Genomic DNA, 14412 nt, shown 5'->3' with positions numbered 1-14412 from the left:
AAAAAGGAAATACTAAAATAAAGTACAGTACAGTACTTTAGTAAATGTACTTTCTTCCTTTTCACCACTGACTGTTATTTTACAGCAGCAGTATAAGATATTCAGACCATGAGTAAAGATAAAAAAATACGAGTAAATGACTTGGTTACACTGCACTGCTGGCCTGTACAGAAACATCTTTCATCTAACACAGTGTAACACTTTTTGGAAAACTTTCATTAAGATCCATAAATATATCAAACTTACCACACATTTCTGCATTAAGTATAGCTGTTTATGCTGATCTGAGAAGAACAGCCTCTGGGCACAGTGGCGAATGTAGTAGGACTTTTAATGATATAACAAATTATGATATTTCCCTTATGTTGATGCATTTAAGGTGGATAATGCATCTTTCACAACAAGTCATAAATAATATGTCATATTAACAAAGCTTGATTCAGCCTTGCACAGCCAGATCCATTTTTCATGCCAGTATCCAGCTGGGGACTAAATGTCATTGTTTATTCATGCTCCACTCTAAACATGGCAAATACAGTCTCATTATTTTCCTTTATGTTGCCTGGTCGTGACTTTGTTTCATTCAGGCACCCTTACCCCTTCCCACTTCTGATATACCTGTAGAGTTCATAAGTTTATTAACTCAAATGTCTTTCTCTCGTTCTCAAGGTTGAGTCTGAGTTGCTCTTTATGACACTTTCATAGAAGCATACGACACCATACATTACTCTTAATGAAAGATAAACAACTTGCTTCAAGAATTATTCAAATCTGAGATGAAATGAGTAGTTAGTAAAGCAAAAATATTATGTGGTTCCGGCATCTCAAATCCAAATCCATTTATACTGCTTGTCTTGTAGAGGGCTGCAGAGTGTAGGACTAAATATGTTTGTTTAGTTTGGAGGACTGGTTAAAAATGCATCTGTTCTCTTAGTGCTGTTACACTTGCATGATTGTCACTTTGTGCATGCAGTTTCTTCTGCTATACGTTACCGTCTATCCATCTTTCTCTTAGGGATGCTTTTCAATCATGGCATTTTTTAATTCCCCACAGGAGAAACTGGTAGTAATACCTACTACGTGCCTCACTGCAAGTCTCCAAAAGACTCCCTCTCTCTATCTTTTACTGGGGCTGCGGTCACGTGTTTAGGTGTGAAACTACGTTAAGTCACAGGTGAACAGCAGCGTTAGTCCACTCCTGTCCTCTGCCAGACGCAAACAACGGGAGGAAGAAACCTCACGATTCATCACAGACCAATAATCAGCCGTCTGAGTTTTGAAACATGTTTTCAAAACCCTGGGTAGAGAAATATTTCTTGATCTGACCCAAGAATCTGAAATGGACATGCGTGCAGCGGAGCAAGAGAGGAACTCTTAATAAATGCGGTGAAGTGTCAGAAGGATTTCTTTCTCTTTACGGTCTCCGGCTTGTCTTTTGTTGCTGTGCAGGGACGACGCGTGATGCACTGGACTTAATATCGACCAGCGAATTCGCAGGCTAATGAAACACTTTGTCATTCCGTTTCTTTCTTTGCGTTTCTGTAACCCTGTGAGAAAGCAGCAAAACATCACTGTAGTGCAGTGGCGATGGACCTTCGCTTCCAGATCCTGGCTATGCATGCTTTTGAGTCACCCCCCATTTGCGTGCCTGCTTTTGTGAAATGCGTTACTTATGAATATATGTCCTGCTTGTCTGACTTTTTAAAAGAGATGCGGATGCTCAGAATGTTTTTCAGTCGGTGTGCATGAGAGATGGCGTCCAAACCGCCCCAAGTCCAACAGTCTTTATATGCACATTTGACCTGTTCGGATGGATAATGGCAGTTTACTCCACAGGTGAATGAATATCGGCTCAGCTTATATTAATAGGTTGTATTCTGAAGCTATTTTCTAATTAGACTGATCTTCACGCACACTGACAATGGATCTCAAAGTGGAAGCCGAAGAAACTGACTCAAATCAGCCTCCACCCATAGAAGTTTTTGCGCACAGCTCCAGCTTGCACGGAATCTCTCACATCTTCACGTACGAGCGGTTCTGCATCAAACGCTGCCTGTGGATCCTGTTTTTCTTGAGCTCCCTGACCTTCCTGTTGTACGTGTGCGTGGACCGGATCCACTTCTACCTCGAGTACCCGCACGTCACCAAACTGGACGAGGTCACGACCCCAATCATGACGTTCCCAGCGGTCACTTTTTGCAACCTGAACGCGTTCAGGTTCAGCCGGGTGACGCGCAATGACCTGTACCACGCAGGGGAGCTGCTGGCCCTGCTCAACCAGAGGTAACACACAGACTAAAAAGTGGAAGATGAAGCCCAGAATTTATTCATCCAGTATTTTATATAAAATTCTAATATTAAATCAATTCTTCACCCTTTTACTTTTTCAGTGTCAATTAATTAGTTAGGAATGGTGAGGAACATAACTAACTGTGTTTACTCCACCTCTGCACCTGGAGTACTTGTACTAATTGGAATATTTCCATTTTATACCACTGCAGATTAAGATTTAAATACAAAACTTAGTTTTATAAAATACAATACATTATTATATACAGAACTATATCTCAAAAGCATAGCTCCACTTTGACCAGCTACAGCTGTAAAATACAACTTACACACGTGTGTAGTCAAAATGTATCATTTAAGTACATTTTGTTAATAAAACATGCTTTTATGTAATGTTTTCAGTAGGGGTATCTTACATTTAATGTTGTGCTTTTACAATGTGACATTACTTTTACTTATGTAAAGGACCTGATAATTGTGTCTTACTCGTCCAACAAGCTCCAATAGTTTCTACCTTGTCGAGTCATGCAGCATTTGGAGAGCAGGCTTGTTAGGCTTGAATTAACTGAGGCAGTATATTCAGGAAACTCCAGCTGTCTTTGGCTCTGGATACCGGAGCTGCTGGTGGTATGTACAGTATGCACAGGAGGAGAAGATGTGGAGAGTCTGCTCCCTTTGATTACAAGTGAAATGGCAGATGCTCTGGGTATTCTGTCATTTATACATTTAAATCCTCATGTCTCTGAAACCTCAGCAGAGCAGCAGAACTACACTCCTGCGCATTAGCTTCACTTGTCTCTCAGCTCTCAAACATTTTACTTTTCTGGTAGTTGCCATACTAAAAAGTGAACAGTTCTGAATAACACTGTTTTAGTGATTTAAGATCATGCAGAGGGAAAGAAAACAGATCTCACAGAGAAACAGAAAGACCGCGACTGATCTTGGCTTTGGAAACAGTTTAGCAAACATGTTGCTGTCCTTGTCATGTTACAGTATTGTTCAAAATGTCAACACAGGCAGCAATAATGAGAGAATCGGCATTCTTCACATTTAGTGCTGGACATTGTCTTCTCAATGATAAAAAATAAGAAGTAAAAACTCAAATCATGTGAACGTCTGACCGGCTGTCAGTTAAAGAGATCAAGGACAGGATTCAGCATACAGTGTTACAGACCTCTGGGGTTTCATTTTTATGTGTGTTTCCTAAATCTTTAATGAAGTTCCCATACTGAGCAAATTAGCATTTTCTTGCTCCTAACATTAAGACTTGCAAAGTTGGAGACCAAAGCAGGAAGGATTCCAAGTTTCTTTGACCATGTACCTATCTCTGCTCTTAGAAGTGGGTTTAGTTCTCATTATCCTGACTCCCTTGGCAAGGTAGAGTGGCGATGCAATGGCACACTTAGCAGTTATACCCCCCAGCCAGAAATGAAAGTGCTTGTGGCATGAAATCCATTTAAGGCTGTTCTCTGCCCACTTCTTAATGTTTGGAGTCACTGGTCTGGGAAATGTATTGTGGCATGATATTTAAGCTGCACACATGCTGAAGTGTCAGCCTCTGCCTATCTTGTCGGCTCATGCTTGCGGGATTTTATCTCATAAGTGCCTTTTTGGCAAGTTTGTCAACTACACAAGCAGTAATGAGTGAGTGCCCTTCCTTGACTAAGTTCTCTTTCAAGTTTCAAGATTCCCTTATTGTCATTGTATAATGCATACAACAAAAATCAAGTGCACTCATGTTGTAGACCTTTTTTTTTTTTTTTTTATCAGTTGCAGAGCTGCTCCCATACCATACCAGAATCCTGTATGTTAGGATGCTCAGAGTGCAGCAGCGGTAGAAGGATACTAGCAGATGATATGACAGATTCTTTTCTAAGAGTCCTCACAAAGAGGAGTCTCTGTTGTGTCTTCTTAACCAGGATGCTTGTATTGGTTGTCCACGTGAGATGTGTGTACCCAGTGTTTCAATGAAACACTCCCTGCCTCTGCCATAATGGGGCTTAGCTCAATTGTAATGTGACAATAAAATCTATGTGCTCATTTTTACACATGAATGAAGCTAGTTATTATTGCTTTAGTGTTGGGAAGATTTCGGGTAGTGTTAAATGGCCCTTTATGAAAATAGAAAAACAAAAGGATTACTGCACCTTGTTCTAAGTTTTCAAAGAAATTTAATAGTGTAATATGTAACTATGATGCTGCAATTATATATCATACTTTACCAGCTCTTGTTTAAACAAAGTTAGCTCATTCTTGGTAATGCATAAAACACATGGGGGTTTCTTAATAGTATGTTGCACAAAAGATCGATTAATGGAACAGTGATGACATTCATATGAGAAATTTCAGAAAGGTCTTTTATTTGAGGCAGTGCTCAGGACAAAACTCCAAGCAATCTGCTCTTTGGTGAGTCCATTAAAATGGTGACATTTTTAATAATAGCATAGTGGGAGATCACAGCAAGGGTAGCGAGCAGGTGCATTTACAGCCGTTCTGCTCTATTTTAATACAAGGTAGCGTGGTCAGAATTTTGTGCACTCCATTAAATGAAAGGAAATTTCCCAGTGTCACTGATAATGTTGCGTGGGGTGTGGGCTGTCTGACACCCTGCTTAGTTAGATGCAGGCATTCATTGTCAATGTAGTTCTGTGGCTCATGATACAGGTAAAAGGAAATATCACAGAAATGCAACTAAATACCAAAGTATATAAAAAAATAATTTGTTGTTTCTTACACAAGATGTTACCATTGAAGAAAGTCATGGAGAATGTGTCTTTAGGGCTGAGGATATACTGAAACATGAGGAGTTCATTTCATTACACAGTCTAATATGTTTAGTACACTGCATCACGTCAGTGGCTTTGCTGTAAGACCAGAAAAACGACAACTTTAAAGTTTCATTATTATAATATGACAAATATGGACTCTCCAGCTCATAAGTACACACATGCATGCACATGAAACACACATAGTGTATTAAATATGGACACAAATATTAAACAGCATATTGCTTATTGTGAATTTCTAATTATACACAAGAAAGAAACATTTTTAAGCTTGAATGAGGTTATTATAAAGCCATGTCTGCTCTTCTAACGTGCTCCCAATAATATTGCCGTCATGCTGATTTGTTGCCGTCACGTCGCGTTGAATCTTGGGTAAATGTGCCATTTTGGCGGGATCAAGCTCATTATCCATTATAGAGATCTACTGTACATTACATACATCTATATGTTGATTACAAAAATAAATACTATCCCATACAGTTGAATGGGTGAAATACCTGAAAAAGTACCAGCTTCACCAGTTCCACTTAAAACTATATAACAAAATAACCAGGAAGAGAAAGAAAGAACCACAAAAAAGGATTAACATTCATCAGGCAAGGTCGGAGACCTGTGTAACTGTAACTTAGGTACATGCTGGTTTCCAAAGATGGAATTTCAGGATTTAAAAGGAATGAGGTTGCTGTTTTTCTGCTGGATGGGTGGGTAAATTGTTTGCTATGAAAGTCCATTATGGTCAGTATGATGTTGTCCAATTAGACAGGCTAAGCTTTGTGGTAATGTTGGCAAATAGCAATGTCACATTAGCCTGTTTGTTGAATCAATTTTTGCTCAGACATTCAGCTAAATTAAATGTATGTGGTTGTCCTCACTTCAGTTATAGCAGCTGGAGATTGCTGTGAGAAAATAACACTGGAGTCTGCGGAGCAGAGGGAGACTGAATAAAACACTGCTTTCCACAAACCTTATGACATACAGGAACCACACGTGTAACCATAGTAACTGTACACAGAGATGAAGAAGATATAGTATACAGGAAGCAAAATATTACCAATGATGAAAACTAGGCTAACATGTCTAGTTTTCATTGACTAAAAGACAAACATTTCCCAAACACTAAGATGCATTTTCATCAAAAGACTGAAACAAAATCAAGTTCAGCTGTCAAAACAAACACTGGTGCTGACTCACCACTTTGTTCTTAACGAGATGCAGCTGCCTGCTAATTAGAGTTTCTGTAGCTCAGTCCATTAGCAGGTACTCGCATTTCTGGGAACACTGGATCAAATTTTCTAATTGGCACATATTTTCAAAGTACTGGACAACGTTTGACCTGATAAAGGCACTGCATGAAAAGTCGGGCTTGTCAAAGCTATTCCAGTTCATCCTGTGGGAAACAAGAAGGTCTGAACCAACTGTCTTTGACAATCAATCCAACAGGTCTTGAGACATTCATGGTGGTTTTAGGGAACAAGTCATTAGCCAAGTCATAGATGTTAAGATATTTCATAGGATAAATGAAAACTTTAACCTGTTGGTGGCACTAGATGAAAAGCCAACAAATCACTGACACACTTAGGGCTTTTTCCTGTTGGGCTCTGAAAGTCTGTCAAACATTTCATACAAATCTGTCAATTAGCTGTTAAGATGTTTCTGCCTGGACCAAAGTGGTGAGACTGACAGTGCCACCGTCCTTGGACCCACATTAAAAAAACTCTGATACTCATAAAAACTAACCACTTGAAGAAGGATGTTTAATTATGCATGTTCTTACTTATTTTATTTGGGACACGGCTCAAAGCAAATTCTGCCATTTATTAATGGCAGTGACTCTTGTGTTGGACAAGCTCACAGGAAGTGTTCGCAGGCTTTCACAAAATTAACGAGCAGAGAAGTCAGAAGTAACATGATTACTATTAAAAAACATCCTTCCTCTTCATGTAATTTTGCTTTGCCCTTTAATATTTTAGTCAGGCTTAATTTTATTAGTGAAGAGCCAGCAGTTTAACATAGTATACTCATGGTCAAGATAACCCTATGAACATAAACACAAACATATTCTCCAAGTTTGAATCCAGGTACGTGAGATTTGAGTTAAAGTTCTGTGCAGCCTGAAGCTGCAGCACTGACGATGAATGGACCACTGGCTTTATGGCCTCCATACAGCTTTTGTCTGGACTTTATTATATACTGTACAATAAAACGTTACACTCTGGTAGTGCTATCACTTCCCAGCCAGAAAATGTCACAGGAAAACCATCCTGTACATCTTCACTGTTGGTTTTCTGTCCCTTTAAATCCATTCTGCACTGCAGTATTTTTAGCTGTGGATGAACCAAGCGAAGGTTCACTGATAAAGACTCATAAACCTTCTTGAAGTGTGTGTGGGGGAAAAAAAAAAGTTTAAAGACTGAAACTAACTTTTTATGAAGTTTGCTTCATCATTAGGCAGTAATTATTTACTGTGAAAATGTTCTCTTCAAGGGGATTTATCAATTCATGCCAAATTACATGCCATACAATTAGCATATAGAAATATATCAAATGTTTGACCTCTCTTTTGTCCCTCCAGATATGAGATCAGGGACGTACACCTTGTGGAGGAGAGTGTTCTGGAGAGCCTGAAGGTCAAAGCCGACTTCCACAATTTCAAGCCACGACCTTTCAACATGCGGGAATTTTATGACCGGACCGGTCACGACATAAATGACATGTTGCTGTCCTGCCATTTCCAGGGGACCGAGTGCAGAGCGGAGGACTTCAGAGTGGTAAGTCATCACCACACAAGATTTGGGTCATGATTAAAGTTTAGACATGGTCATTGCAAAGGGGGGCGGGGCAGGGTTACGGTGGTGCAGTGCATGCCCATGGTGTATTGTGTCCTCTTAGTCCATTCCCAAAATTTATTTTCAAATGAGCTGCATCCATTGCAACGTTTGATGCCTGCATGTAAGGCACAGCTGGTCCTAAGGAGTCGTGACTATGCGTGCTGTGCCTGCTGCAGCAACCCCACCCCCAGGTTGCTAAGGTGTCTTATTATTACTGTCTTGATGCAGCCTACTCTCCTGGTCCATATAACACTAAATATTCTTTGTTGTAATTGAAGTGAGCAGCACCCTTCCTGTAATATTTTGTATTTCATCTTATAGTAATCTGCTGTGGCAGAGAGGTTTGGACTGGATTCAGAGCCTCTCTAGCAGGGACAATATGAGTATCAAATCCAGTTTATCAGCAAGTTTCAAATCCAGCTTTGAATTAACCAACAGCAGCACTTAAAGAGTGTGTTTTTGTCATGAGTGATGACTCTGCGCTGTCAGTGAGTGTAGTTTTCTTGAGTTATCTTCTTCTTATCTGGGCTGTTTGTCTACTGTCATTGTGTTTCACTAACAAAACGCCATGTGGTGCTGTAAATATGATTTACTTTGTTGCAAACGCATTATGAATTCCTTTTGCACAAACGTGTCGACCTAGCTGTAATGCGGTAGTTATAGTTAAATTACTGCATAAAGTGGTTTCACTAGAATATCACACAAAAAATGTGAACATTGCATAACTATTGGGAAGCAGTGGATGCAGCAGCCTCTCAGAAAACTGTAAATTACTAGAGCGGCCTTTTTTGGAAGTATCCGGCTAATTTACAGCTAAACACCAGCTGTTTTTTTTCTGGAAAGTTATGAGGAAAGCTCTGGGGAAATAGCTGGAATATATATGACCTGTAGAATAAGGTGCTGCCAAACTAGTCTAACAAATGTGCTGTTTGAGTAGGTTTGAGGTTCGATTAAAAAAAATTACACTGCCTGCTGTTTTAGCTTTTTACCTATATTTTTGCCCTGTTTTAAGTTGTGTTGCGAGTGCCACAGACAGGAAAGATAGAAACTAGTAATACTGTGATTAACACATTAGTAATTTTGGTCTTAACAGTGGATTTTTTAAATTTATTTATTTTACAAAAGAAAAATATAAAGTATTGCCATTTGGTGTTTGAGGATAATAAGAGTGCAGACTGAATGCAGTGTAAAAAAAATAAATAGGATTATTTATTTACAGTGGGATAAAGAATAATGACCCTCCACAGCAAAGAAAGAGTGAGTGAACTGAGCATGGTCCCTGATAAATACACAATAACAATTATTCACAGGGCAAAGGCAGAGTTACACACGGTTGATTAATCTTTTTCTTGTTTTGTAATGATCACATACTGCGGTCATGGTGATGCAGTGATGGTCACGTGTGTGTTGATATTCTGTGTATAAAATATTTATATCAAATCTGTGCTGACCGACCCTCGTTGTTTTTTATGATCAGATACTTTTATGAGTTCTTTATTTATGAAATCCAGTGGCTCTGTGTAAATATTTACATCTGCCTCTTCATTTTTTTAGTCTTATCATTTTCTACTTCAATACAAGGGACAGATGGCATTGCATAACAAGGGCTTTTGATATTGAAGAGATATGGAATAATGCAGCACAGCTGGTCAAAGAAATGTGTTTAAACAGTCCTCTGACATTATAGAAGTGCAAGTGACTGATGCACATATACGTTTTCCCTGCAGCAAAAGCGGAGCTCCCTGGCTGTAATGTCTCTGTAATAAAACACTGCTGTTGCTGCTGGCGTGCCCAGACACTATTGGCAATAGTCACTGGCATCAGACGTGGTTTTTAATTTGGAGCTGATCATTGATCATTCCACGCAGCAGGCTTAGTGAATAGATTGAATAGAGTTTTATGGCATCTTTCTTTCCCAACAAGATTCTTGTTGTGTCAAGTATGTCAACTGTGCAGTATCATGTTTCTTTGTTGATTGTTTTAACCATAATTTAAACCAGAAGAGATAACTAGGAGCAGCTTGTATATGTTAGACTAAGATTTCTTTTTGGTGGAGAACAATACACATTTATACTCTCGCTCTGCATGTTGCCACTTAGTGGCACTGAAGTAGTTCTGAAGTGATATTTTTACAATTTTACTATTTTTCCCAACATGCCAGTGAAAGATAAACTGCTACACACCTGTTTTATGTCCCTGCATGTTGTTACAAGCGGTGACATTAGTGTAGGGGACCTCACTTATCAGCAGGCACTTGGATCTATTTTGATTTCTTTACAGTGGTTCCTTTTGTATTTGACAGTAGATGGTGATGATGTAGACGGGAAACAAGGGGTGAGACGGGGGTATGACTATGGATGTATTATGAGAGTTGGATACGGCATCATTGTCTCACTGCTTCTTGAGTCTGATCCCAGTGAGATATGATGTATAGGGTAGTGGGTGATTGTAGACTAGGACTAGGGGCCAGCTTCACATACATAACATACTTTAGACTGGCCTGTAGTGCATATTGTATCAAAACCACTCTACCTCAAAGGAATGTGCTTCCAAATTGCTTACAATGTTCATATTTAATATTTTTGCACTTGTGTTTTATACTGGTTTCTCTGGTTTTACTTTTTGGACTGTTTTGCACTTGTTTTTGTTTCTTTCTAAGCCCCTATGTTGTCATTCTGAAGCTTATGTTGACTGCTCTGTTTTGCACTACTTAAATGTTAATTGTAGCACCAGTTGCCACAGCAATAAAATTTCATCACCACTGTGTACCAGTATATGAATTGGTTAACAAAGTTCTCTTGAGTCTTGTGTTAATTTTACGAGCATGATCTTTCAGTTTGCGAACATGATTGATTTGTGAACTTGATTTCATGTGGAAATTTTATAATGCTTTCTCTCAAAGCCCCGTCCTCACATTCAAATTCTACCTGCCCGCAACAGATTTGCTTTGCTTTGTTTGTGCTCAAAACTCTACATCTGCTCTCATATACTTGCACAGATTTCCTGTGCTTCTGCTGCAACCCTTCTCCTCACATTCAAGCTGCTATTGCTTGCTTGCAAAACCTGTGCTCTCGCTCTTGACCTTGTCAAAATTCCCCAACCAATAGAATGGCAGGTGTGGTGTTGACCAGCAAAATGATCCTTCTCTTTTGGATACTTCTCAGAGTGTCCCATGCGTCCATAAATACATGGCACTAGCCAAACAGTTAGCTGGACACCTTAACTAATATTAACATGTGTTGGGGCAAATAAGAGACCATAGTAACCCCATGGAAATAAACATTAGTAAGGACATTGTCAGTTTTCTTTTGCACAAAAGCTGACAAGAGCATGACTGTCAAGTAGTACTGAGCCCTGTCCCAAAACATCTCAGCTCTCCTCTGCTGTAAAATGTCCTTGTTACCAGTGGATTTTTCCAGAAAGCAATAGTTTTCTGCTGGAGGTGTGACATTGTTGCTTAGTAGCCATAGACTGTGGAATCACACTCTTGCTCAATCATTCATTACTTCCTGTATAACAGACACTCAAAAAGCAGCAAGTCCACACAGGAGTAGCCACAGGTCCACTGGTTAATGGGAACAGGGCAGGACAAAGATTCAGGCAGGTGCAGGTTCAGATTTCAGATTCAAGTTGAGATACAGGGGCTGGAATATAATGGCACAAAGCAGCACTGACAGTGTGATGGGGATGAGGTGGAACTGCCGGGTATAAGTACTGAGGAGGTGATTAGAGAATGAAGAACATGTGAGCAGGCCAGTGTGGGAGGCAGGGAATCTGGTGGTCAGCTAGTGAATGGAAGGGACCAGAAATATCCAGAGAAAAGCAAAAGGCTGCGGGAAGTGATCACATTGTGAGCACAGAAAGTGTACCTGCCACATGCACTACTTTGGTCAATCCACTGTGGAATTTAAATGGTCTGTTCTCCTCAGAACAAACCAGAAGAGAAAGTATGAAATTCCTCAAAAGAACCAGCCCCTTGAACTGAGAACACTGGTTGTGTTCCACATTAATGATGCAGTAGTTGTTGGCCGAGTACACTTCTCCAAAACCCAAACATTACATCATGAGTTTTCTGGTTGTGAGCACAAGCTTCCAAACATTGAATTACTGCTACGTCAGTAATTTTAGCACTGGAATATGAAATGCACACACGTAAATAGCTGTTCAGTGCATGTATGTACTGTATGTGTGGGGGTTTGTAGTTCTAACACCCATTCAAGCGTCGTATCGATCTTTCCATGTTTCCTTCTAATTTGAACAGAATGGATAATTTATAGTAGTTAATTAATGGAGCTCACAAGTCCAGGACTGTTCCACAAACTCCCCCCAGCTCTCTGCCGTGTCTTCTGAGGTATAGTAATTTCTCTCCTCTTTGAAGAGCAGTGGTGTTGAGGAAATTGTATTTGGCCAGAACATAGTGGCAGTAGGTGCTTCCCCTGGAGAGATTTAAGGCCTTTATTGCTTTCCTCTCAACTTCCCTTTGTTATCTACATCACCGAACAGCTTCAGAAGACTGGGAAATGCACTTCCTTTGAAGACGTCTTTGATGCATTGCACTGTTAATTGTTTCTTTGTTTCATTGCAAGTGCTTGATGAATAAGAAAAGAGGCATGTCCCAACTGATTGTCCTTTGTGAAAAGATCAAAAGGGGGAAAAAAAAGAGGCTGATATGAAACTATTTCAGACCGTTTGTGATAAGAATACAGAGAGTACTCAGCTGAACTGACAAGCTGACTTCTTTTTCAGAAATAATTTCATAGCATGCTATATAGAAAACAAAAGAATGATTCTGCAGCTGTGAGGCTTTTCAAACCGACGGTGCATATGGAAAGTTGAGAGTACTTTGTCATCTCCTGTCACAGAAATATAAATGTACCCGTTCATTTTCCAGATCTTCACAGCTAATATTTCCTTTTCAGCCGAGGCAGTATTCAGCAATATGTAGTGTGATGATGACAGTTTTCCTTTTAAGGGAAATAAATGCTAAAGGAAAAGTTCAACATTTGGGGAAATAATTTTCTGTCTTGGAGAGGACTAAATGACAGCGAAACCACACCCAGGAGCCTCTTAGCTTAGCAGAGAATAAAGACAGGAAGCAGGAGGCTAAAGCTAACACAATCAGCCTACCGCTTTTAAAAAATCTGAACCTGAAATCTAAAATATATTTTGTGCCTGGCAGCTTCTCAGGTCCAAGAAATAAACAGCAAACTGTCATTTTTACACATCATTGTGCAGACTTAAACAAGGTATATATTGATGTATTCATTTGAACTTTAGATGTGCTATTAGGCAGAGTTGTTCACCTAGCTTTGAATTATTTTTTCAATTTTGTCTTTATGCTAAGCTGAGGTAACCGGCTGCAGCCTGTAGTTTTATATTTATGTGACAGCAATGACAGTGTTGGTCCTCTCATATGTTTGCTTTAATACATTGTACCTCCTATTAGCTTCAGAGCAAGAGAAACAGAAATCATTTCTCACAGTTTGGTTAAATTGATTATTTCATAGGAAGACCAGTGATGTGAAGTCACTGTGTTGTATGTTATATGCAGGTCCCTAGAGTCCACAGAAGTAGAATGGGAGGCAGAGCCTTTAGCTATCAAGCTCCTCTCGTATGGAACCAGCTCCCAATTTCTGTTCAGGAGGCAGACGCCCTTTCTACTTTTCAGATTAGACCTAAGACTTTTTGGTAAATCTTATAAAATAAATGTAGTGGAGTAAAAAGTATAATATTTGCCTCTAAAATTAGTGATGTGGACGTATGAAGTAGCACAAAATCAAAATACTCAACTAATGTGCAGATACCTCTAAACTGCTATGTACAATACTGTATATGAGTAAAGGTACTTACTGTAGTTACTTTCCACCGTGTGACATTCTTTGCATATAAAAGAAATCTGAGCGACTCTTTCTGACAGACTGGTCACAAATAGAAATGAACTGTGATGAGCCTCTGAGACACAAGTGACCAGAAGTTGTTTTGTTTTGTTTTGTTTTATTAAGTGAAATTACTGACTGAGCCTGCAGCAAGATCTTCATAAGAGGGTGCAAAACATTTAGTTGTGAGTAAAACACATGCTGTGAGTAAAATTTGGTGAATTTTGGGTCTTATCACTATGGCCAGTAAAATGAGCTGCTCTTTCAAAATCACCACCAATATGGTTATAATGTCTTGGAAGGCATTTCAAAGCTGTCTGCCAAATTCTGAGCAATTTGGAACAGTGATATTTCCAGATATTTCAAAGGTCATGTTTTTCAGTCTGGAGGTCCTACATTTCACTCTTCTGAAACTCCGGCCAGAGGATAGGAAGGTGAACAGTCCGTGCTGGGGGTGGGTGGGATCTTTGAGGATGGAGGCAGCTTTCCTATGCACCCTGCGGTGGTAAATGCTCTGCAGAGAGGGCAGTGGAGTCCTAGTGATCTTCTCCAGTCTTTACCACTCTCTGCAGGCGCTTGCGGTCCATAGCAGTAGTGCTGCCATACCAGACAGTGATGCAGCTGGTCAAGATG

The 14412-nt window shown here is 39.7% G+C and overlaps 1 protein-coding gene across 2 annotated transcripts in view; it reads left to right on the top strand.

The window, feature by feature from the left end:
- The first annotated feature begins 819 nt into the window (after positions 1-819).
- Positions 820-14412, top strand: part of LOC109966127 (acid-sensing ion channel 1-like) — a 49974-nt gene continuing 36381 nt past the window's right edge. For both annotated transcript variants that reach the window (XM_020610754.1, XM_020610753.1), the window contains exons 1-2: positions 820-2283; positions 7648-7843. In XM_020610754.1, the coding sequence (XP_020466410.1) occupies positions 1922-2283; positions 7648-7843 (558 nt within the window). In that variant the 5' untranslated portion in view covers positions 820-1921. The remainder of the gene's footprint in view (positions 2284-7647; positions 7844-14412) is intronic.

This window comes from Monopterus albus, unplaced genomic scaffold (genome assembly GCF_001952655.1).
Source record: "Monopterus albus unplaced genomic scaffold, M_albus_1.0 scaffold106.1, whole genome shotgun sequence".
NCBI lineage: Eukaryota > Metazoa > Chordata > Actinopteri > Synbranchiformes > Synbranchidae > Monopterus > Monopterus albus.
Note: the sequence above shows the minus strand (reverse complement) of the source record. Positions and strands in the feature narration are given on the sequence as shown.